The sequence below is a fragment of the Pholcus phalangioides genome, unplaced genomic scaffold, assembly GCF_987345545.1.
Source record: "Pholcus phalangioides strain wild (caught in Gottingen) unplaced genomic scaffold, Ppha-v1.0 ptg000002l_1, whole genome shotgun sequence".
NCBI classification, from domain to species: Eukaryota; Metazoa; Arthropoda; class Arachnida; order Araneae; family Pholcidae; genus Pholcus; species Pholcus phalangioides.
The window spans coordinates 9655897-9681405 of record NW_028301595.1 but is presented as its reverse complement, the minus strand read 5'-3'; the positions used below and the strand labels follow the sequence as shown (position 1 = coordinate 9681405).

At 38.8% G+C, this 25509-nt stretch overlaps 1 protein-coding gene across 4 annotated transcripts in view; it reads left to right on the top strand.

Annotated features, from left to right (window-relative positions):
* Nucleotides 1–25509, top strand: part of LOC149089354 (potassium voltage-gated channel subfamily KQT member 1-like) — a 98706-nt gene that overhangs the window by 58843 nt on the left and 14354 nt on the right. For all 4 annotated transcript variants that reach the window (XM_089238246.1, XM_089238255.1, XM_089238266.1 and 1 more), the window contains 7 exons: nt 5621–5747; nt 8656–8734; nt 11229–11325; nt 11415–11555; nt 14971–15081; nt 17144–17239; nt 21866–21961. In XM_089238246.1, coding sequence (XP_089094372.1) covers nt 5621–5747; nt 8656–8734; nt 11229–11325; nt 11415–11555; nt 14971–15081; nt 17144–17239; nt 21866–21961 — 747 coding nt within the window. The remainder of the gene's footprint in view (nt 1–5620; nt 5748–8655; nt 8735–11228; nt 11326–11414; nt 11556–14970; nt 15082–17143; nt 17240–21865; nt 21962–25509) is intronic.

Genomic DNA, 25509 nt, shown 5'->3' with positions numbered 1-25509 from the left:
GTGGCATGGTGGTAAGATGCTCGTCTACCATCGTGAAGGTTGTTGTCAGGGTCCCGGGTTCGAACCCAAGGGAGGATATCGATAAGATACTTTCCCTAACGAACTCGAGGGGACCATCGATAGACAGCGCCTTCACTTCCAACCCATCTCACTAATGGCAGTAAATTGCAGTATAGCGATATGGCCAGAGTTGGTGTTTGGTGAAGTAGTGTCTGCAGATGCGAATCCATTACATTGTCTCGAATGTAATATCACCTAAAAAATGTGAATCCATTACATTCGCTCGAATGTAATGGATTCACATCTACAGACACTCGCCTTATCATGTCAGACACGGCAAACATTCTTCAATATGAAACCGACGAACGTATTCATACCTATCGTATCGTGGCGGCGCAGACAACCATTTTTATGTTAGACACGGCAACCAGTGTCTGTAGATGTGAATCCAACTTGATACACCTCGAAAATACGAACATACGCCAGAATCCCGGTATTTCGTGTGTGTGTGTGTGTCACCAACATCACAAACTTTTCTTCCTCTCCACAGATGCAAACTCTTCTCACCTCTCTCCATTAACATAATTGGTTCTATAAATATCTAGTCGGGGAAATATCCATGTCTTCGAATGCCATGGTCATTCCTCATGACCATGGGTATCGGAATCTAAATAATCATTTGCATACAATCTGCACACCTTAATTCGTATACATTGCTTGAGCTATATGCTGCGCGATATATTTAGAATTTCTACTTTGTCTTCGCCATGTTGGGTACGAATTTGCAAAATTTCTCCTCTTTTTTGAGGGAGATACAATTATCATGAATAAACAGTGGAATAAATTGTTTCTATTCTCTCAACACGATTTTTCTCTAATAATCCCAAGGATTATTTATGTTCCCATTCTATTCAATGTGCCATTCATTTTTTTCCATATATGATTATTGTGTTAAGATATCGCCTGTGTAAGTTACATGGGATCGTTCATCAGGTACTGCCCAATATACATGTATACAGAAATATTTTATTTTTGTTTACCTATATTTTTCATACCCAAAGCATGAATTTTTTGCGGATTATAAATCCAGCATAATCTCATCCACAGTATAAAATAAATTTGCAGAAATGTTTTTTAAAGAAAAGACTTGTTTTTTTACAGGAAAATAGTCAGTTATACGTAGTATTGGATAATTTATTAGCAGTTGCGTATTAAAGGGAAGAACAGGAGAACATCTGATTTATTGATTATTATTATAAAATATTGTTTTTCTTCTCAAACAGAACTCGAACGTGACAAAATTTATAATCCTTAAAATACGAATCATGATCGACACTTGGCCTTGCTCTTTTGTATCCCGGTAATTTATTTTTCTCTCGACTTTCAATGGTATTAATTCCGTAAAGGGTTAAATATGTGCATTTATTTTAGCAAATTGACATATTTGACCTTGAAAAAATACAGGTGGAAATTTCTATTTTTCTTCATAACAAAGTCGTATCGGACTTATCAAGGATATCTATCTAATTTATGCGCATGTTAATACGTTTTTTAAAATAAAATCTTGATAATTTTACTATTTTTAGATTTATATTTTTTGAGATTTTCTTGTTTTATGATTAGTTATAAGTGTGAGGAATTAATAATTTTCTTTCTTGAAAATCTTCTCCTTGTGGGAAGTGACGTACGCAGACTTCCCAAAATAATGCAAAATTAAAATATGTTTACGAAAATATAAATATGGTTTACAAATTGTTTCTCCCTTCTTTTTTTTTTGGTGCGAAATTTATTGCTATTTATGTATTTTGTCAGTCCTCAAGTTATTGCTAATTTTGAATGTGTGCCATGTCCTTAAATTATCTCTTGTGCTCATGCATTTTTTGCCCGTCTGGAAATTATTGCCCCTATTTATTGTTACTGATGATCCTCAAGTTATTTATACAAATACAACGCCACAACAGGCAAATTGCCCAACGAGGTGGCTGACTTAAGAGCATCATGGATCCCCGGGCCATTTTTTGGAGGCCCTACCTACTACTGCTACATGCATCCCGCGGAACCCCCAACGAATCGGTGCATGCGGAAAAGTGCGTGTACGTGTCTTGAAACCTGACGTGAAGTTTTTTGTTTCTCTGTAATGCTTGTTATGTGTAGTGCTGCCATCTGCCACCAGTTTTTCTAACTATGAGTGAAATGTTATGATTGAATGCTTTATCGTTGTAGGACTGTTGCTCTCTGCGGCGAGACTTTTTAACGGGGAGATCGGCTCGCATTTGCGCCTTGAAGTTGGGAACCACAGAAAACCGACTTCAGCCGACCACCACTGTGGGGGTTCGAACCTGGATCCTCGCATCGCGAGTCCGTCACTATAACCACTCGACCACCACAGCGGCTTTTTCTTATACACAGTTATCAATGTTCTTCGACCTTTTTTTTCAACTGCTATATGCAACTTTATCCACTCCAATGACGTTGAACTTCCCAAACCGCGAACAAAATACTGTCGCACTTGGCTAATTCGAACTTGGTAAATTCGAGTTTTTCGATAATTCGAATTTTACTAATTCCCATTGAGTTTCCTATCTAATTTAATGTTGAAATTATCTATTCAACTCTTTTTCTTTTTTTTTTTCCTCGTTGGGTAATTCGAAATTTTATTCAGATGTGTAATTTGAAAATTACACATCTGAATTTTCTTAGAATTCCTGACTCTCTCTTTTAAGTCATCCTGTTCTTTATTACTTAGTTTACTGATTTTTACCAGAATATAACGTGCAGGCAACAACATTAAAACGGTTACAATCCACAAAATCTGAATTTCGTTTTGGCTCCTAGGTGAGAAGCAATGATTTCTCGTCTTGTGCTTCCGAGAGAAAAAAACCATATGGGTGTGTGGACGGATACCACTGTAGAGGAATGTCTGGTGCATATGTATATATTTGTTTACGTCAGGGGGGACACGAGGGGTGATGACTCACTGAGATGGAGTTCTCCATGAAATGTGAAAAGCGTAACTTATAGCTTGTTACTGGGTTGCGTTTGAGTGAAACCACGAAATTATTTTGGCCGTTGATTTTTAGTTGTCTCATTTTTGGTTCATAGTTTTTCAAGCTCCGAGTGGAATTAATCGTCCTTACAGTTTTGTTATAGTTTTGAATACAAAAAGTGAGTTACAAAAAAAAGTTCATCTTTGTTCATCCACGAAATGTTTTCTCGGATGTTTTACACATTTTTATATGTTGCGTAACTCCCCCATAGTCGCCCCCCCCCCGCCTTCTACGCAAAGAAATGTTGAAATGGCCCTACGTGTAACTCACCTGGAATTGTTCGACGTTATTAGCGCTAATGGTCGATTCAGCTTGCCTTTTTAAAGTCTCCAGACCAGTTTTTCCAATACATTAAGGAAATGTCAAAACTTGACCACACCCTCGAAGTTAAGAGTAGCAAGTTTCGTCTGAAAATCAGTTGTTTCCCGAGTGTCTTTTCGAAAAAGTGAATCTTGTAACTATATCCTGACACGTTTACTCGAAATTCAGCACATTTACTAGGGAAAATAGCAGTTTCCCATCCAGAAAAATCGGGGCAGACCTCACAAAAATTTCCAAGATAGTTGCCCGAGGACCAAGAAGACAAAAGCAGAAAATCTTTTGGAAGAGGAAAGCACCCAGCGAATTGTGCTATGCAGCACGAGTCGATCTTACATCATCCTCAGTATCTTAGTGATGGACACTATTACCGTGACTATAAATTTGCATTTTTTAATGATCAGCGGAATTGTTTTTTTTTATATATATGCAGTGTTTCATTCTAATTTTCGAAATATTCAATTTACGTAAGCAAATTTTTAGCCATTTTTACCCCCCCCCTTATCAGGAAAACTAAGGAAAACGCTGACCCCCCCCCCCCTCTTGTCAGCAAAATTTCGTCATCAGCTCTGCCCGTCTGAAACCTAACGCATATTGGTGGGTTCAGAGACGTACGGGGGGGGGGCTCTCTCGTGCCCCCTTCCCACGATCAAAAATTTATTTTTTTAATGCGTCAAAAATAATTTTTTTTTAATTGAAATTTCGGAAGAAAATGCCTTTATATGTTGTTATCATCAATTTCTGTTAATTTCAATGTTATTTGAAGGCTATGTTAACGCAAAATTTATCTTTAATAAATTCATTGCGACCCACCCTCTCAGCCCTATAATGATAAATCGCATAAACCCCCGCGGACCAAATATGGTTCTGGTGGTTACTTGATGCGGCCTGCCCTCTTCAAACCTAATTTTGTAAAAATGAACTAAGCGGCACATTTACAGATCGCTTAAGTGTCCCGTGGTACAATTCCAGAACATTTAAGCGGCCCGTGGCATATTTTCAGATCACTTAAATGACCCGAGACACAGTTCCAGAACACTTAAGCGATCCGTGACGCATTTAGAGATCCCTTGAGTGACATGTGACGTAGTTTTAGAGCACTTAAGTGGCCCCCAGTGCGGTTCTACATCACTCAAATTATCCGCGGCACATTTTCAGATTATTTAAGTAATGCGTGGCACAGTTCCAGAGCACTTAAGCGGCCCGGACACATTTCCATATCACTTGGATCCACGAAAAATTGAGATCACTAAAGTGGCTCTATAGAGCACTTATCAATAGGGGGATGTTACTTCAATTGCCCACAAACTATCGAAAGGTTTTTCCCGTTTTTGGCTCACCGAGTAAGATGCCATTAAAAATATTTCATATTTTCATAAAGGGTGGTTGATGACATAAGCATTATCCAAACTCCCCCTTCCCCCCTTGTCACCAAAAGTCAGCAAATCGGAAACCCCCCCCCCATCGATGATGACGTAATACTTGAACGGCCCCTTGGATGTGACAGTGGCAGATGCAATGAAGGAACAAGTACTCGCAAAATTCGCTAATTTGCGTGGCATCCTAGTTCTATATTTTATGGTGAATGTGGCAGATGCCTGAATTTTACCTTGCCCTTGCTTGTCGATCCTGACAGTCGAGTACTTCGTCCAGCCCTGTTTTAACCCCAAAATGTTGGGCATCGGATCTGATCGATCTCGTGATATCCTAAAATACAATGCCGTGGAACTCCACTTGAGAATTATAAGATTAAAATGTGAAGTCACACACTACAAGAGTCCCCGTTTATGTTGTAATAAAATATGGTGGGTGGTCAGAATTCTCAAACTTACGAACAAAATGGCGCTGTAAGCCGGGGAATAATTGTGCGTGTGGTTTTAAATATTTTACCAAGTGGGAATTTTCTCATTAATGGTGGCGTGGACGTCATTCCGTTAATTTTATAGATACAGTCGAATCCCTTTTTCACGAATACCGTTATAGCGAAAATTTCGTTTTAACGAACAGTTTTTAATCCCCCCAATAAGTTTACATAGGAACAATGCTAGGTAACCTGGAATTCCTTTATAACAAAATTTCGTTTTAACGAAGTGATTCCGCCGGTCTCTTGGCGTTCGTTATAACGGGATTCGACTGTACTTTGCGTCCATTTCATTATCATGTGTGTTCGGTTGTATTTCCTAACATATTTAAAAAGCAAATAAATGTAAATGTAGTATTAATTGAAGTAACATGTTTATAATTGCATTTCCCAGGAAATAATCTTGGTGATATTCTTCATCGTCGAATTCATCGCGAGGTTTTGGTCAGCTGGATGCCGAAGCAAGTACATGGGTCTTGCTGGTCGAGCCAGGTTCATTTCAAAACCCATCTCCATCATCGGTGAGTGTTTCTTTGCTTTCTTCAGGATTAATTTCTTATGGATATTCGGAAATATTTTTCTCTTGATTTGGGAAATTCTGAACCCAGTGCAGAAAATTCACCGTACAAGTTACCGCCGAAAAATTCGCGATAATAATTCATCGCCAAAGCAATTCAGACATGTTGACAGTTCACCACTAACAAAATTTAGTGGTGAATGACATGATGAATCACATCGAACCGAGAATCAAACTGAACACCGAAAATATGAACAGAACTTGTTTAGTTTAATCTCTAGCTACAAGTTCTAAATTATTTTCCTGCAACTGGAAACTACATTTCGCCTCTCGTAGGGCGCGCGTCTTCATTACTAGCTGCCCCTTGTTGGTGTTATTAAACCAACTTCTGCAGAGATACGCTGTTATTAATCGTGCTGCAGGGACCTCTCCCAGGGTTTCCAATTGGAGTTCCGCGGAACCCTTAACAATCCCGGAGAGCTTTCAAAGAAAAATTTATCTCGTAGCTGATATTCGCAAAGCTATTCTGTGTTTTGAATTTTGACAGGTAGTGTCGCGTTTAAAAAAAATCCAGGCCACTTGGATGACACCCAGGTAATGTGAAAGCATGCGAATGACCAAAACAGTGATCAAGTATGTGAGTGACCCAAAAGAATTACCTGGTGAGTCAAGGACGAAAACAGTAACCTAGAGCAGTTTCCCAAACTTTTTGTTCTATCGCCCCGTATTTCAGAATTTTTCCCCCCTCATCGCCCCAAACTCAAGTGAGCCTATAGGATCCTATGTTATACCCGTAGCTTCTATCGCCCCCTGGACCGTTCCATCACCCATCAGGAGACGATACTTCCCACTTTGGTAAACGCTGACCTAAAGGGTGTGAAAGCATGTGAACGACTGAAAGATAGTAACACATATATACAGTATGGGAGGGGCTAAACTCAGATCCGGGGTGGCTAATTTGGAGGAATAAGTAGTCAAGAAAACTAGACTAGAATGGCGGCTAAATAATTTATATAGCCCACGGGCCACATAACGGTAAATCCGCAGCCGGAGGTGGAAAGAGGGACAAAGTTCTCATCGGAAGGTCTAAAATTATGTGGCCCTTGCCAATCGCTCAGATACCGTGGGGGAAAAATCCTGCTGAGCTGAATAAAGTTTTTTTTATTTCGGTGGTACCAAGGATCATTCTCAAACTCTAAACATCTATATTTTGTAAACCCCGTATTTATTTTCCTTTTTCTTATTTTTTGTCCATAACCAACAAATGGGTTAAAAGATAATTTTATCAGCTGAAATATCCCGTTTTAGAAAACAATTATACAGTACAGGCTGTATTATACAGTCGAATCCCGTTTTAACGGATACCGTTATAGCGAAAATCTCGTTTAACGAAGTGATTCCTCCGGTCTCTCTTGGTGTTCGTTATAACGGGATTCGACTGTATTGAGAAACACCATTTAACTAGAACCACTTCTGCCACCTAGCAAATATAATATACAACTGTTAATGATCCTTCAAATTATAATTTGTAAAAATGCGCTACATAAAAAAAGCAATAAGTATGATATTAATATTTTCTGAAGAATAATATAGATTGAATTATCGAGTTTGTTGCAAAATTCTTTAACAGTTTATGTCTGCATGTGATAAAATAATATTAGTAATAGCGCAACATTTGAAAATTTTATGGCTTTGAATTTGGGAATTTACCTCTAAATAGAGCTCCAACAGGGCTCCGACCTCTCGAGTCCCTACCATGAGTTCAGTGAGGCACGGCACGGAAACCCATGCCCCCTCCCCATCGTGCAGTAGGGCCCCAATAAGCTGAAATCTTTCGTGGGCTCTCAGTTAAGACCCCCCCCCCCCATTATGAGAACAAAAATGAGAAGTCTCGGGTGCGAGCTCTGCCAGCTGCACCCCCTTATAGGGGACCTCAGTTTACTAGGAGATCCACGATAAGATCTTGCCCAATGATTTATGACATATATGTATATTAAGAGGAAGGGGGCGGGAATACGGGGACCGTCCCCACCTCTCCAAGCTGACCAAAAATTAAGTTTCGATATTTCAATTTTTTTTAACCGAAATATCAAAAACTATCTTTTATGTGTTATTTTAACCAATGTCTGTTCATTGTAATGTTTTTTGAAGGTTGATAACTCAAAATTTCTCGGGGAGAATAGTTTTTGAATCCCCAAGGCTTTTGTGCCCCTTCCCCCCTCAAAAGTTGATACTGCATACTCCCCCGATTAAGCGGTGATGGTGCCTATACGCCCTCTATCATTTTTCCCTGGGGATGTGATGCTGTTGAGACGGCAGTAGGGACAACTTTTCTTTCGGAAAGGTAACTTAAAATTTGTTCCGTAGAACAGCCTCATTCTCAGCCACTTCGTTGGGCATTTTGTCTGTTGTGGCCTTATGTTTGTATTATCATCAAGGGTTCCGCGAGCAATTCTTCGATGGAAATCCTTACTCTATTGGCTCAACATAGATTTTTAAAAAAAAAATAATGCGCGTATTGATAAAAACTTGAATACTTGGAGGCCAGTACGTACTTCTCAAACGTTTTTATTTTAAATCTTGGAAACATATTTCCCATTAATTTTAAACGTTTCATTTAATAAAACCATTAGCTGTATAGTAGTTGATGTGTACTATCAGTTTACGTACCATTCAATTGAGCGGGGAACTTTAACATTGCCTCTATGGGAGAGAAAGTTCGGCGCCGGAAAAATTAGGTTCAAGAATTTCATCCCTTTTTTAGTGTGTTATCCGTTTTATTCGATTAAGTTTGACCGCCTGTATTTTTTAATTTTTAGATACAATACGCTTAACCCTGTATATTGCTTCAAATTGCATTTGTTTGTTTCTCTCAGTTCATGCATTCCTGTGTTTCCTACTCTTTCTCGCAGATCTCATCATAATTACCTCCAGCCTCGTCGTGCTGATCTCAGGATCGAACAGTCAAGTATTTGCTGCTTCAGCAATCAGGTAAGGTGCAGATTTTGTTTCGTACAAAGCACACTGTTCTGTGCAAGAATTATTATCCTACCCAAGAGCAATGTGGTCGAACACACGGTATTTCCATGTGCACATTGTTATGCGTCCATATAAGACCATTTTTAATAAACACTATACCGCCCAAATTTTTTTTCAAGAATCTGCAGTGAACTGAACAGGGGGTGCTTACCACGTCCTAGAGTTCGACTTGCGGAGTGTCCCAACTGTCTAAATTCATAGTGTAAAAGTAATGTCCTGGAAAAGATCTATTCAGTTCATAGGCAAATGGGGGTGGGGGCCACAAGAGTTCTTTGATTCTCGCCCAAGACGATCAAAAATTTAATATTTTTATTATAAAGGCGTTTACCTTTCGATATCTTAGTTTTTTTCATGCTTTTAAAATGCTTTTTTGAAGATTAATAACTCCAAAATTTCTCTGGGAGGTATCCCCACCAAACCTTGTGTGTGTCCTCTTCCTAAGGTTTATCTTGCGTGCACCCCGGATGCATCACAAACCGTACGATGTACTGGGATTCCTCAAAGTCTGGCACATAAGATGTCAATTGCCATGCGAGTCATAAGAAGCCGTGGCTTGGTGAGCCCATGCGTTAAGATTGGCTTCGTTCTGTCAGCAACACGCAGGATACAGGAGTGAGACGCCGCAAAAAGCCAATTTCGCATTTACACCGCTGCAATCTCTATTTCTTTTTCTTTCGATGCGTCTTGGCAGTAACATTCTCGGTACAGTCCTTGGGACTTCCACAGTATTCTCGTCAGTGTTGTAATTCATGGTTTTAACGCATGCCGTGAACAGCTGGATGCCGAATGAATGAACGCCAGAACATTGCCACTGGACTTATCCCGTTGCCGAGAATCTCTTCCAGCCCAGCTTCGTGGCAGAGTACGGAACACTATTTTGTGTCAAAAAAGGAAGAAAAAAAACAAATTTTTACAACATATTTTTCCCGGGCAATTGGGCACTGTCGCGATTTACAAATTTTGTGGTGATTACAGACGAGATGGGGTTGGGAGTTGAAGAAAAGTTTCGGGGTTACGTTAAGACGGGATGAATGTACGCATATTAGGATGGAGGTATATTTTAAAAGCAATTGGAGGAAGGCCCCATGCTATCATGTTATCTTACACCTGCCATATTATATAAACAGGATACAAAAACAAACGAAATGAGAATCTTATTGTGAAATATAAGATATCCATCGGAGCGAGTCATCTCGCTTAACACCTTATTGGTGAGCAAATGGGTTTGATAACTTGCAGACTGGAGGCCAGCATCAGTTTCATTGGGTTGAGTTCACTTGCTGATTTGATGAAAATATACAAAATAGAAATATTGTGTGGGGGAATATATACAATTAGGGATCACCCGCGTGCCATGCTTAGCACCTTATTCGGTGAGCAGCTGGACGGTGCTGTAATTTGAACGAAGAAAGTATGAGTTTACATGAATTTGATGCATTATTTTGTTCCTCCAAAAATAATAATCGGATAGTTTTACACTTGAATTCTGAATCATTCTGTATATATCCTAGTCCTTGAGTTTCATTATGGTATTCAGGGTGTCCGATAAATTCGTAAATAGTTTTAAAAAAATCGTATCCCGAATTTTCCTGTTACTGGCTCTTCGTAAGGTTTTATTGTGATGCTGACCACATCGGGGTGGATGAAAGAACTCTTGGTGAAGTCTTACCTCATCCACAAATCGCCAGGCTGAAGCTTTAAGAATGTTTCTTAGGCCGAGATTACACTATAAAAGTTTGATAAAATCCCTTTTATAAAACTTAGCAATAGTAGGTAGGGCCTCCAAAAAATGGCTCGGGGATCCATGATGTTCTTAAGTCAGCCACCTCGTTGGGCAATTTGCCTGTTGTGGCGTTGTATTTGAATTTGTATACATAGAGGTATGCAGGTCCGCAACTGGGAGAGCAGAGAGAGCGCAAGTCTATTCTCAAACCTCATAATGGGGTGCCGAAATGCTTACTTACCAAGCATTATAATTGTGGCCCTGGTTATGCGTAATAACCAAGTATCGGTGGTTAAATTTGATAAATATTTTTTAAATTTATTATCGCCTTCATTTGTGATTATGCATAATACCCAAGTGTAATTGTTGAATTTGATTCATTTGGATTTTTTTTTCATACTTGTCTTGTATGTGTGATGAATATTGTTGAACCTCGATATAGTGACACAATACGTGTATGAATTACCATATCATACAGTACGATTTATGTTCGCCAACGACGCTAGGCTTGGGTATTACGCGTAATCACCAGTAAAAGTGATTGAATTTAGGGAAATAATAAACACTTATTGAAATGTTCGTGTGATTGATTTATTACCGGATTTATCACATTCCCCTCGTGACATAGATTATTTCCATTTTAATTATTTGTGGGACACCCTGTATTTGGAAATTGACATGTGTGATACCATATTTATTGATTTAGTTTTGTATACTTTCCAGAGGCGTAAGGTTCCTCCAAATCTTACGCTTGCTGCATATAGACCGGCAAGGGGGTACTTGGAGGTTGCTGGGATCCGTGATGTACATGCATAGGCAGGTAAATTGCACTCTCAAATATCCATTAATTCAAGGATAACCATAAAAAAATGTATGTATCGTTTTGACAAAGACATATTTTTTTCACAGGAGCTTATCACCTCACTCTACATCGGATTCCTTGGTCTGATATTCTCGTCATATTTCATGTTCCTGGTCGAAAAAGACAGCATTGTCGATGGAAAGCCATCGGATTTCGAAACTTACGCAGATGCTCTCTGGTGGGGAGTGGTAAGTAATGTATCTTCAACCCGAACGTAACACCACCTGTCTGTTATAAATCTATATCTTTGGTTTATGGTCGTAAATTGTAAATACAGTTTCAGCTTCATGATTCTCTAAAATAACATGATCGGGTTTATGCGGTCTTTTTCGTGACGAGTCTTATCCGTGACTCGTGACTTGGAAGCGTGATAACGCAGGTCGATGCATAACGTACCTACTACTACTACAGCGAAGGACGTCCTGAGGATCCGTTAATATACGAGCTCGGTTTCGGTCAGGATTTTGCTTGACTCGTGGAAGAAAGTTTGTACATAGGTTACTGGATTGTGTTTTGAGACTTGTAACTCAGGAATGCAAAGTGTGTCAATTTTCATTACCATCTGACATTTTTAATGTCGTTGCTAGTTGTTGCGAAGTACCGAGCACTGAGCTCTCGTCTTCTCCGTCTTGGTTTCTCTACTTAGGTAGAGAGATTGATCAGTCAATGGCAAAATGGTTTTTTACGTGACATTTTTAATAAGCATTTGGGTCTTTCCTAGCCAGCTATGTCAGTAAAAGTGACATCCTCCTGTAGCTGTTCTATGAAAAACTGGTCTAGACTAGGGTTACGAGATTCAAAAACTGAGAAAGGAGGATGCCTGAGCACGCACACTTAGGTATATCCCATTTACCAATTCTTACAATAGATGGTGCTAGTATAGCCACAAAAAAGATAAGTTAAAAACATCCTCTCCCTCAAAAAGAGAAGTGGAGATAGATCTGGAAAAATATTCTGTGGTAGGCGTTAGTTAATCGGGCTCGAGTGACAGTAACTTCGATTGTTGCGTAAATTCAGCTCTCAACGTGGCTACGTTAGGTTAGCATGTTGATCTATAGTACCGAGGTATCACTAATGCTTTATCAACACAACATTAACGTAAATACTTCGAGAGACATCCGAAAACTTTATCTTTTGGACTATAACATACAGGCACTCCAAAATTGAAATTGTTCGCACAACGGATAACTCTGCAACCGTTGACTTTCGAAATATGCTTTCAATTACAAAAAGTTTTCAAATGACGTGCAGTTACTTTAAAATCTCAAAATTTGTTTCAGGGGTCGTCTACGTGAGAAAATAAAGAAATTACCTTTTTATTGTCTCCACCGTATGCTCAAAAACCTAGTTAAAAAGTTGTTTCCCTGTCTCTTCCGAGGCTAACAATTCTACTAATTCCACGTTTCTAAGTGCAATATTCACTGGGACATTCGAAAAATGGAGGAAAGTTGTGAATAAAACAGCTCTAAATGTGGAAAACCCGTTTTTTTCCAACTTTCCTTCGTTTTTCGAATATCTCTCAATGTTGCACTTAATAAAGTAGAATTTTTTTTTGTTGTTGTTGGTCTCAGAAGAGACAGGGAAACAACTTTCTAACTGGATTTTTGAGCACACGGGGATTTCAAAGAGAACGCACAAAAAATTAACTTCTTTATTTTTTTCATGTAACCCCCCCTGAAACAAATTGAGATTTTAAAGTAACTGCACGTCATTTGAAAACTTTTTGTAATTGAAAGCATGGGTCGAAAGTCAACGGTTGCAGAGTTATCCGCTGCGCAAACAATTTAGGACAACCTCTATAATGATATTCCAAAAGAGAAAAAAATGTTTTCGGATGTCTTTCGAACTATTTACGTTAATAATACAAGGTAACGACCGACATTAGTTGACCCAAAATTGCAAAAAAAAGGAACCGCGGCTATACGCGTTTCGGAACTAATATGAAGTTCCTTCATCAATAGCAGAGGAACAGTGAAAAATATAGTAAAATACTCCTTATAGTGGGAGTTACTCGCTGTTGCAGGCAAAAGAGTCGCTTTTGTCGAGTATACAATATCTTTTTGGAGTATTTTACAATATTTTTCAGTACTTCCGCTCCTGATGAAGAAAGTTCATATAGTTCCGAAACGCGTATAGCCGTGTTCCTTTTTGCAATTTTGGGTCAACTAATGTCGGCGGTAGTTACCTTGTATTATCTAACCCAAAAGGTAATTCATTTCTAGTTACGTTAATGCTGTATTGATACCTCGGCTAACGAAAATTTTAACGAGAATGGGGATACCTACGAACTCGATTGTGTATATAGTGTGAAATAAAGATCTTCATTACCATATGTCCCTGTAAATTTTAATTTATCCAATTTTGAAGCTGTTCATTTTTACCTTCGGTCAGTGTTTGTCTTTTTTAAAGTGCTCTTTGCTGTTGCAAAAACTTGTCTTTTAATTCGTTCCAGGAACTGCCAAAAATTCAAAGATTTTTCATAAAAACGTATGGGAAATCCCGTTCTCGTTCACACACATTCGTGCCAAGCCTGGCCCTACAATGATTCGTGAATACATGCTTTTCTCCGATGCAAAGAAACAACAGCAGCATTGTCTGAAACACGCTGACTCGGACTTGCCCAATATTCCTTGGTGAATGTTTGCTTCTAGAACAATCTCCAAGGAAATTATATGCCAACGTGTGTTGATTAATGGCGTTCTTCGACCAATGTGTGGCCAGATGGGTTAGAAGATCGGGAAGTGAGGCGACACCTTTTTGACGAAGGAACTCGACCAGCTTTCCAATACCTTCCAGCCTCCAACATTTGTCTTCCACCATGAAGATTAACGTCACGGTATGCGTATTCGAACCGCGGGAAGAACAGAGAAAACAAGTTTTTTACCTACCTCGCCTGAGGCGACCACAAATATAGATGGCACATTCATTTCCCACCCAAATCCATCGGTAGTAAATTACTGCATGGAGATATGGTTGGTGTGCGGTAAAACAGCCTCCAACATTTGACGACCATTGCAAATGATGGAGCGGCCACACTACTTTCCCATGACCAACCTTGGAATGCGTTGGTGCAGCCTGGACACGAGTGTGGCCCTGGATTAACGAACGTGATTTCGGAACGAATTGTATTCGTTAGCTGTGGTATCATAGAATTTACGTGTCTGCACACCGATACTATAAAACATAATTTGAATAACAAAAATAGATTCTAATAATTTTATGATACAGGTAATGATTTTTGCCTCCATCGGAATTTTTCTCTGACAAGCCACCACTGCATTTGACTAAAAAAAATAAGTTTTTTAATTTATAAAATTGATCCAATAAATAAAATACAAATAAACACATTCACAATAACCCGATGGATATTTTATAAAAGAAACATTTGTCTTCATGTGGGTTTTCCCCTTAACGTAATCTGGAAATATTACGTAGGCAATTAAAAATAGAAAAATAATTTCCAGACGTGTTGCGGATGCATTAACCTCAGCCTATTTTCGTTTTTCTCTCCCTTTTAATTATGTCTCGAAGCGATTCAAAACTACTTCATTAAACGCGAATAATGATCATTTCGAATGATAATTGCCTTTGTGTATTGCGCAGGTAACGATGATGACTATCGGATATGGAGACAAGGTTCCAAAGACATGGGCAGGAAGGGCATTGGCATGCGTATCCGCCATGTTCACGGTGTCTTTTTTCGCTCTACCTGCGGTAAGTCAATTACCATTTTCCCTCTTTTTTAGTTTTATTTTGCTTGGCGATATGAGTATTGGGATATCGCGAATAGTGACATCACTCCGAATGGCTTCGCGGGTCACGCGATTATTAATCATTATTCGTTCGCGTCGATCGACAACAACAAAAAAAGAAATCACTTTCGGATCTCTTCCAGCCATCTTGGCAGCTCCATACGCTTCCGTAATCAGGAACTGAATTGCATGAGAGCGCGTGAAATGGGAGGTGTGTAACCGATTTGACCATTCAAAGCCGCTTTTACCAGATGCGGGCCCAGATGAGAAGATATTTAGCTAGGCCAGATGTGTATGAACAATTTCAGGGCACCAAAACCAGAGCCGTTCTTTGTGCACACCCCAGTCTCGAGGTCTCGCACTCACTGTAAATTATTTTGACTTTCACCAATTCTTAAATCATTTCTTTCATCAACTGAATTTTCATCGGTTCCGGTATTATTTCTTTCCTTAATTGGAATTGTTTCTTTGGTCAGTTGCGGGCCTGTTTCCTTCGTCAAGGGTGGTGACCTGAAATGGTTGAGAGACACCTGGCCCCAATATTTTTGAACTGAGCCCCCCCCCCCCATCCCGTATATGTAGCGCTGATCAAATTTGTTTAGGGCTCCCTTTGCCCCGATTTTATATATTTTGTGGGGGAGGGGAATCGCATCCACATTTTTTAGAATTATGCAAGCATTCTGAGAAATATCCATACAAAAAATTATAAATAACCTTAAATGTGAATTAGCACATTCTCGGCATTGAAGGTTATTTTAAACTAATGAGAGAGACAGAAAAATTCCCGAAACTAATGAAAATTTTAGATGAATTAGAAATAATTGGAAGAAATAATTCCAGCCCTCAATGAAAATCAGAGTCGGTGAAAATACGTGGCTGATGGAAGGGATAATTCCAGAATGGGTGAAAATACGGAAGTGGTGAATACGGAGCTGATGGAAAGGGTAATTCCAGAATGGGTGAAAATACGGAAGTTATGAATACGGAGCTGATGGAAGGGGTAATTCCAGAATGGGTGAAAATACGGAAGTGGTGAATACGGAGCTGATGGAAAGGGTAATTCCAGAATGGGTGAAAATACGGAAGTGGTGAATACGGAGCTGATGGAAGGGGTAATTAGAGAATGGATGAAAGTACGGAAGTGGTGAATACGGAGCTGATGGAAAGGGTAATTCCAGAATGGGTGAAAATACGGAAGTGGTGAATACGGAGCTGATGGAAAGGGTAATTCCAGAATGGGTGAAAATACGGAAGTGGTGAATACGGAGCTGATGGAAGGGGTAATTAGAGAATGGATGAAAGTACGGAAGTGGTGAATACGGAGCTGATGGAAAGGGTAATTCCAGAATGGGTGAAAATACGGAAGTGGTGAATACGGAGCTGATGGAAAGGGTAATTCCAGAATGGGTGAAAATACGGAAGTGGTGAATACGGAGCTGATGGAAAGGGTAATTCCAGAATGGGTGAAAATACGGAAGTGGTGAATACGGAGCTGATGGAAAGGGTAATTCCAGAATGGGTGAAAATACGGAAGTGGTGAATACGGAGCTGATGGAAAGGGTAATTCCAGAATGGGTGAAAATACGGAAGTTATGAATACGGAGCTGATGGAAGGGGTAATTAGAGAATGGATGAAAGTACGGAAGTGGTGAATACGGAGCTGATGGAAAGGGTAATTCCAGAATGGGTGAAAATACGGAAGTGGTGAATACGGAGCTGATGGAAGGGGTAATTCCAGAATGGGTGAAAGCCTCCAATTATTTGCCGTGACTGTGGGGCCTGGTGCGACTTCGACTTCACCTGTCATACATCCCCCCCCCCAACTGCGGCTCTATGACCATTTAAATGCTATTGGCCATCCACACTTTTCATATTCAGTAGGTATTTCGAATGGATTGATTTGATAAGAATATTCCTATTACAGTCATTTGTGACAAACACTGCACAGTCCAATCCAGTGTTTAACTTTTATTGTGAAAAAAATTGAAAAAGAAATGCATCTTAATAATTGATATTCTCAATAGGGAATCCTTGGTTCTGGCTTTGCCTTGAAAGTCCAGCAGCAACAGAGACAAAAACATTTCAGTCGTCAAATACCAGCTGCTGCTACTCTCATACAGGTTAGTAATTACTTATTCCTGAATTTCAGTGTGTATCTGGGAACATTTTTTATTACCTATGTGCAGCAGGGTGTCCCATGAATTTGGACGGTGGGAAAAATATATCTGCAAATTAACGTTCCGGGATGCGGTTTGGGCCCATGGACTTGTCGGATGTTTTTCTTCCCAACGAACAAAATTAGTTGAATTCGTGCCGATAGGTGGCGCAGCAGTCTTGTTTCTGTTAAGAAACAAATTTAATCCCCTTAAAAGAAGATGGTAATCAACATCTAGCTCATAAACAAATTCTTCCTAGATACAGTGGAAATTCGGTTAACGAGTGGTTCGGTTAGCGAGCAATTCGCATTACGAGCAAAAGTTTTGAAAAAAAAATTGATTCGATTAACGAGCGATGATTCGCATTACGAGCAAAAAATTTGCGCTTTGGTTACTTATTGTATAGCTCTACAAATTTCAAATTTCTGTGATAAGTAAGCCACAACTTACCGAATTCATTTTTTCTAATATGATCTGAATTAATTTGACGTATACTGACTCTCTGAGTACAGCATGGGCTGTAAATTTTATCTTTTATTGACACGCCTCTTATACACGTGCACTCACACACTCAACTATCACATACAAACAGCTTTTTAACTTCTTCATCCAGCTCGTACGGAGCAGCATCAAACAGGGAAGCTTATGGGAGTCTTAAAGACTCGGTACGCCCTGAGAAAATGTATCTACCTCAGTCAGTCAGGTTACTTATTGTCACGTTTTCACAACTAAACTGATGGTTTTTCGCTTTCGTGCACACGTACAGTGGAATTGTAGGTAATATTCTCCCCTACAGTGTCCGGTCAGCCTGCCTCACTGGAAAAATTGAGTGACTGTTATACGAACCTAGATGTGTCATTGTAACCGCGCATATGTGCGCTTGTTTTTTATGTACATTCTGCTTGGCCAGCATTTGAACATAGACGAACTGATGAACCTTCATTGCATCCAACAGCAAAAGCTTATACTGAAGGTATTTTTTCTGAGGAAGAGAACTGAGAAGTCCCTCATCTTTCTCCTCCACAACTCCTCAGAAAGGCTATTTGTAAGGGCCCTTTCACACGGAGCGGATGCGGGTCCGGAAGAAGTTTTAACAATTGGAATATACTGCGCCTTTCAGACGAGCCGAAAAATCTCCGCACCTAGGAAATGTTCATGCGGGTCTGGACGTCGTCCGCATGTGTCAAAACCTAAGTGCGGGCTCCGCATCCGCACATAGAAGTTTGGACAATAGGTTTATTCGGAGCTATTCAGACGATGCGGATGCGGAGCGAATTCGTCCGCATCTTTGGCTACTTTTTGAAGGTGATTTTTCACGGAATTTTTTTAATTATTTGCCATAAATACCCTTAAAAACACCATATGATGGTCCCTGCTCATTAATATAATGTACCTACATACGTGTATCCCTTCGTTTCCTTCTGAGATGGAGATATAGCAACTTCAACTGCCTTTTGTCCATATTTCACAATTTTATACAATAAAACCTGTCAACAACGGCCACTGACGGGACCAAAATTATAAGCCGTTCTGTTCATTATGAATATTTAATTAACTAAATACTTTAATAACTTTCAAATTTAATTTAAAAATAATAATTTTTTTCTTTTTAAATTTTTAAAATTATTTAAAAATACAAATATCTGAAATATTATTTTAAATATTTGTTATTTTTTTAAATTTTTAATACTCAGGGCCGGATTAAGACGTTTGAAGACCCTAGCGCTTGAATAGTTTTGGTGGTTCCCTCGATACCTACAAGTATATTTTACTCAATATTTAGTCTGTAAACTTAAAAAAAATGAAATTTTATATTTCAGAAGTGACTAATCTAAGGATGGGATTTCACTCTAAAAGGTTTATGAAAGTTATTTTATAAAACTTGAAAAAAGCAACTAATAAATTGCAAGTGCAACCCATAAATTTATTAGTTGCTTTTTTAAAAGAATTATTATAAAATTTTTATAGTGTAATCCGCACTTGAGGCCGGGATTATACTATAAAGTTTTGTAAAAGATCTTTTATAAAAGTTGAAAAATTCAACCAATAGGCGCATCGATTGCATTCAAGCAAATGCAACCGGTGATCTTAATGGTTGAATTTTTCACGTTTTATCAAAGAGCTTTTACAAAACTTTTATAGTGTAATCCCGGCCTAAGATTTGTGATGTGAATATTTCTAAGCACAGACATTTTGAAAGTCCCAACCCCTCCCTTTTTTTATACTTGCAAATTCTTTGATATTTGCTGAATTTTTTTTTTTTTTTTTTCTTTGGAACATCGAATGTTTTGGATGTTTTTGGATTGGATTTTTCGAACATTGGATGTTTTTTTGGAATTTTCTTTCATATTTTTCCGAAAAGACAGATTTTTTTTCAAAATTTTTTGAAAATATTTTAAGATATTTTCTCCCATCGACTGCTTGTGAGGATCGGAATGGAGGCATCTTTAGTCTCAATGATAAAAACCACCAAAGAATGCCTCTAGGCTGCCTATGGGCACTGAATCAGGGGTGGAGGAGAAAAATAATTACAAAAATTGCGAAAAAACAGTTTTTATGCACGAATTATTATGCATCAAACGAGCGCTGAAGATGCGGACGAATCGCCCGCACCTTCAGCGCTCGTTTGAAAGGGTATGCGGACCCGCGTCCGCTCCGTATGAAAGGGGCCTAAGTCGTCAGACAGCCTCGATGGGCTGGCAAACGACGAAATAAATTCTGTTCCCGTCGTCTTTCACTTCAATAAGTGATTGAGATTATAGAAGTAAGCCGGGCCAATCAAGCAATTATCATTTTTTGCAAGATTACTGATATTATTTTACTTCACAGAAATATTAAGTTAAAATTTTGAATCAAATTTGATAATTTAATAAATATTATTGTTTATAAAAATATTTTATCATACTATATTTTTTTTTTAATATAGTTCATCAATCAAACCTTCTACCAATGTCAATTGAAAAATCATATTAGTTTTATACGGTAGGTGGCAGCAGATATTTCAGATGTATGAGTTATTAACATGTTAGATTGCAGTGGTTGGCCATATGGCTCTCTGGGATATTCTGGGGTGGGAGCACAGGTGAAAATCAGATGAAGGGGAACCACGGCAACCGCTGAAGAGGTTCCCTCAGAGAGAGGTGATAGATTTCAAGTGAATTATGGTGGGAGAAAATGTTAATACTTTCTGAATCCAGCACAGCATGGAACCGGGACCATCTAAATCCACGAGCCCATATGGGCAGGGGCCGGGCCCTCATATCCTTGGGGGGGGGGCACATGATGAGATCTGGTACTACAATTTCTGGATATAATTAATATGTAAGCTATTACTTCTCTCCTGCCGAGTACGGGTGATCCCAGAACACTGTCAGTGCCGTCTTAATACGTGGGCCCACCCTGGAACGGCCCGGGGGCCTCAAGTTTGAAAGGGATGCTCATGATAACGACATTCGGTAAAAATTTTCGAGAGCTTCAATATGTGTATAGCATACTAGACCGACATTTATGAGGTCTAGAAAAATAACTATCCAAGGTGGGGGAAGCCGATGGAACTCTTAAGACGACCCTGCACTTTTCCTGAGGACCCATGATGTTGAGACGCCTGCCCCACAAGTGGGAAGTTCAGTGATTTCTAGCCCAGGATAGGCGCGGGCCAAGGTCAATATCTCTGAAAATTCATTGGCTCGTCCAATATATGTATTTTATTGTATTATATATGTTATTGTTGCATTGTATTATTGATTAAATGCGGTTATTCGTCATTTTTATGTGAATGAATAATTATGTAACGAATTATCCGTGTTTCCATTATTTCCTATGGGGAGTTTAATTCGAATAACGAGCCAACGAGCACGTTCGCGGAACGAATCAAGCTCATTAACCGAAGTTCCTCTGTATTAGTGAATGCGAATGAAATTACGGCGGTGTCGTGTTATGTCTCTTTGAAAGTTTGTGATGTTGGCATTCGCAGAAAAGGCGCATTTTGTGAAGCTTTGCTGTAATCTAGATCCGGGATTCCCAAGCTGTGCTCCGGAACATCACGTAATGATCTTTTGGTAGGTGCTGATCGAAAAATAATGCATTACCCTTTGAAAAGGGGTTTGGAATTTTTCTCTGATCCACATTACAAGCGCCACAGTGGAAATCGCTATCCCCCGTACAAACCGAGAAGAATAAAGAATGAACGCGGGGAAGATAAATACTCGGTCTTTTGCTATTTATACGGAACACATATTACTATACTGCCCCGAAGCGAAAGAGAAGTGTCTCATCTGTTATCAAACCGCGACAAAAAACTGATTCTGCCTACAGGCAGGTGATTGAGAAGTTTGGAGGAGGGAATAGAAAACGAGTTTTGACTGTAAAAAAAATACAACGCAGTCATTGCCGTAGTAAGAGGCTTTAAAGGAAGCGAGATATCTCGTATTTGCCGAAATAGCAAGCATCAAGTTCGACGAGATATCTCGTTAACGCCACCGTAAGGATTAGGGGGCACGAGATAATTAAGTGCTTCCGATTGATTATGCATGTTAACTAAACACGGTTTAACTTCGACGTTTTCAACTTTTCTTATACAATTCACTCTAGTGTTTATGGCGATGTTACGCAGCTGACAAGAAATTCAACTCGGCCGCAACGTGGGCGATGTACCTCAAGAATGATTCAGCGAGTTCCAGCAGCAAGGTACTTTGAACTTCTTTTTTACTGTATGTACAGCGTGACATTTTCTCAACTGCTGATTTAGGAACATACTTTTAAATAGGAAAAGCATCCAAATAACGTGCCCATTTTAGACGTCCATATTTCCAAGTGCCGTATATGTACTGACATACACAATTCCTTTTTTTTTTATAATTTCGTCCCTACTGTCCTCTAACTTCCAATTAGAAAGTTTTGGCCCTGTCTTTTCTAAGACCAACAGATTAAAAATTTCTTGTATCTAATTTCAATATTTGTTGAGTTATTACTGATTGATAGTTGAAAGGGCTTCTCAGAATTTAGAAAAGTTCTAATAAACTGCACAAGTATGTTTCGATTTTTTTTTATTTTATTAGCCCATAAAATTATAGTTGCCGTATCCTAAATACAGTTACCTAACAAGAAGCCAGTGAAAGTAACAATACTTAAAATATCTGCTGGTGGAAATATTGTGATTGCTTCCACCTATCGTATTTCCTCTTGAAGGTGTCTTTCGTGGGAGAATTCACAACATCATAAGATAAACTATTCCATTCATTTACAACCCTGTTGGAAATCGGTGTTTATGGGAATTTTAGAAGACAAAACCAAAATTTATTGTTTCCACTATATGACCATTTTCCGTATCTTAAATACTTCAGTCGTATCTCCACGATGCCTACGTTGTTCCAAAGAAAACATATGAAACAAATCAAGCCTCTCTTCATAGCCTTGCCTACCCGCTATTGCTCTAGTGACTCTTCTTAGCACTCTCTTCAACCAAGTCTATATTCATCTGAAGACAGGGTCTCCAAAACCGTACAGCGTACTCCAATCCAGGATGAACTAAACCTCGGAAAAGCGGAAAGATGACTGGGAGAACGCGAAGAGACATTTTTAAGAATGAAACCGAACATTCTATTTGATTTTCTGACCACCGCAGAACAATGTTCAGGAAACCTAAGCCGCTCGTTAATGAGATTATGTATGTAATTTATTTAGCACGTATTATTTCAATTAATATATGCCGTTCTTTCCATAATTCTCAGCAATTTTATGAACCCCAATATCTGTGAATATTGCACGTGGAAACATGGAATTTTTTTTTTTCTCGTTGGGCTCAGAAAATACAGATGTAGATCGATTGAACTCGTGCGTTTTTTTGAAAAAAATTCATTTTTAATAACCCTCTAATTTCTTAACATGGAAAACCATTGTTAAAACCCTTCAGCTCTAAATTTGTAGTAAAACAGATTTTCTTTACTTGGACAGTAAACGAAACGTCTTTCATATCTTTTTCCCTATTGCAGTGTCACTTTGGACGCCCATATCCTAGGCATTTTCCCCTATATTGAACAGTTTTGAATAGAACCGACTATAACCCTGTGTCAAAGCATGTCCAGAATCCTCTAAATCTTGGATACTTCCCTATCTTGGACATTGGACACCCTCTGGGTTCTTATCTTGGACAGATGCATCTCATTGCTTGCGGATTATTTGCTTAAGTGCTGATTACTTAACAGTGTATATGAAGTAGTTGGAAGGGTAGGTTTCCTTGCCTCTCGGGCAGATTTAAACAGATTTATTGAAAAAACTTGTTATTGTTATACGAAGTACAGATGACTGGGGGGGGGGGGGAGGATACCAAGCGAAGATAATTGGAGAGAAAAGTCATATCTCTCTGTGGGGAATCAAACCGCCAACCTCGCACTATCCGGGACGAGCAGTCCCGTTCAGCCTAAAGGAACTGTGTTCTAAGGAAAGAAAATGTCTGTCCATTGTAGTTCAATGGTAGAACGCGCCCGGATAGTGCAAGGTTGGTGGTTCGATTACCCACACAGGAATGTGACTTTTCTTTCCAATTATCTTCGCTTGGTATCCAGTCATCTGTACTTACAATTAGTGGAGAAGTTCATCATTTCGTTCTAACTTCATTGTTAACCTAGAAAATAGGGCGTATATAACAGTCAAATGTAATGGTGCTTTTCTTGCACCCATGTACATCCCTTTATTTTTTTAATCTCTCTGCATTTTAATCTTTTATTCAGTCCTCAATAATGCTCTGTAAGTAAAGTATCATTTTAGACTTCCTGCAAATGCGAAAGTAAATTTTAACTTTACAAACTTTCGTTTAATAATAATACAAAGTTGACTATTGGAGAAAAAAATTATTCATATAATTGAAATATTTAATTACTGCATTTAAATTTCTTAATTGCAAGATACTGTTATTGATTAGATATATTTTGTACACAATTTTCTAACACCTATTCAAAACATTAATGCTGGAAGTATAGTGGTGATTTTGTTTTGTCATATTCTACTAGTTAAAACCTTTTTAATGATGCCGTGAAGTATTTCTTTGTGTTGTACTCCATATATTTTAACTTGAACAGATTTTAATGGAACCATAGGTGTCATACTCGGGCAGGTTTTACTGTATAGTACGCGACGGTCGATGAAACTAGTGGTCCCGAACTAGTTTTATATTCATACGAGACCTTTTTAAGTTATTTCTCGGAGTTATACCGCACGAAACATTGCGTTTTCATTAGTCTTTATTTCTGCGGATGCATTTTCAGTGAGAAAAAACTTTAAAACTTTATTCTCTACTTTAATTGTAAGTTTGAGTATCGCAAAATGAGCGAATTCATTACTTGGAAATGTACAAATAGAAAGTCAACCACGATGAAAATGGTACAGAAAATTTTCAATTCGTATTGGCTCATAACCAAATAACAAAAAAATAGCTTTACCGATATGCGAGCCCCTAGCGACCGCAAAAATCAACGAGTGCGAATGAAATTCGAAATATTAGTGTTTCAGAACATGCGCTCGAAAATGAGGAGAAAAAATCATAGCTTTCGCGGTTACGGTTACAGCAAAATTTCGAAAATTCAATTGGTATTATTCACTTTTTATGCATTGCAAAGTGATCGATTGATGCAGTGAAAAACCACGAACAACCTTAGAACAGGACCCGTATCACGATAAACGCGGGAGCTAGACGCTGACAGAGACAGGTGGAAACAATCAGATCACATTACTACTGCAGGAAGTTCCTCACTGAGGGGTTGATGCATTCTCTTTGTCTGCGTTGGCGATTATGGTTCTACCGTTGAACGGCATTAATAAATTCATAATTTTTCACTCTCCGATCACTTTACAATGCACAAAAGTGAGTGTTTTAATTTTTCGGAATGTTGTTGCTGTGGCCATAACCGCGAGATCTTTGTTTTTGTTGCTTTTAATTCTGGAGCACATATTATGAAACACCCAACCAGATCGACCCCAACCACTATATTTCGAATTTCATTCGTATTTTATTTTTGCCGCTAGGGGCTCCGATATCGGCAATATTATTTTTATGATCATCCTGTATAAATTTCGCACGTTATTTAGACTTTTGTAATTGTATGTTTCTATAACCAACGGTGAAGACCTTGATAAGGGCTTTCTGGACATACACTATAGAAATAGTGTTAGGGAAAATGGAATAGAGCAGTTTCCCATCCTAAATGGTCCGCTGGCAGACTTGATAGAATTATTCATCC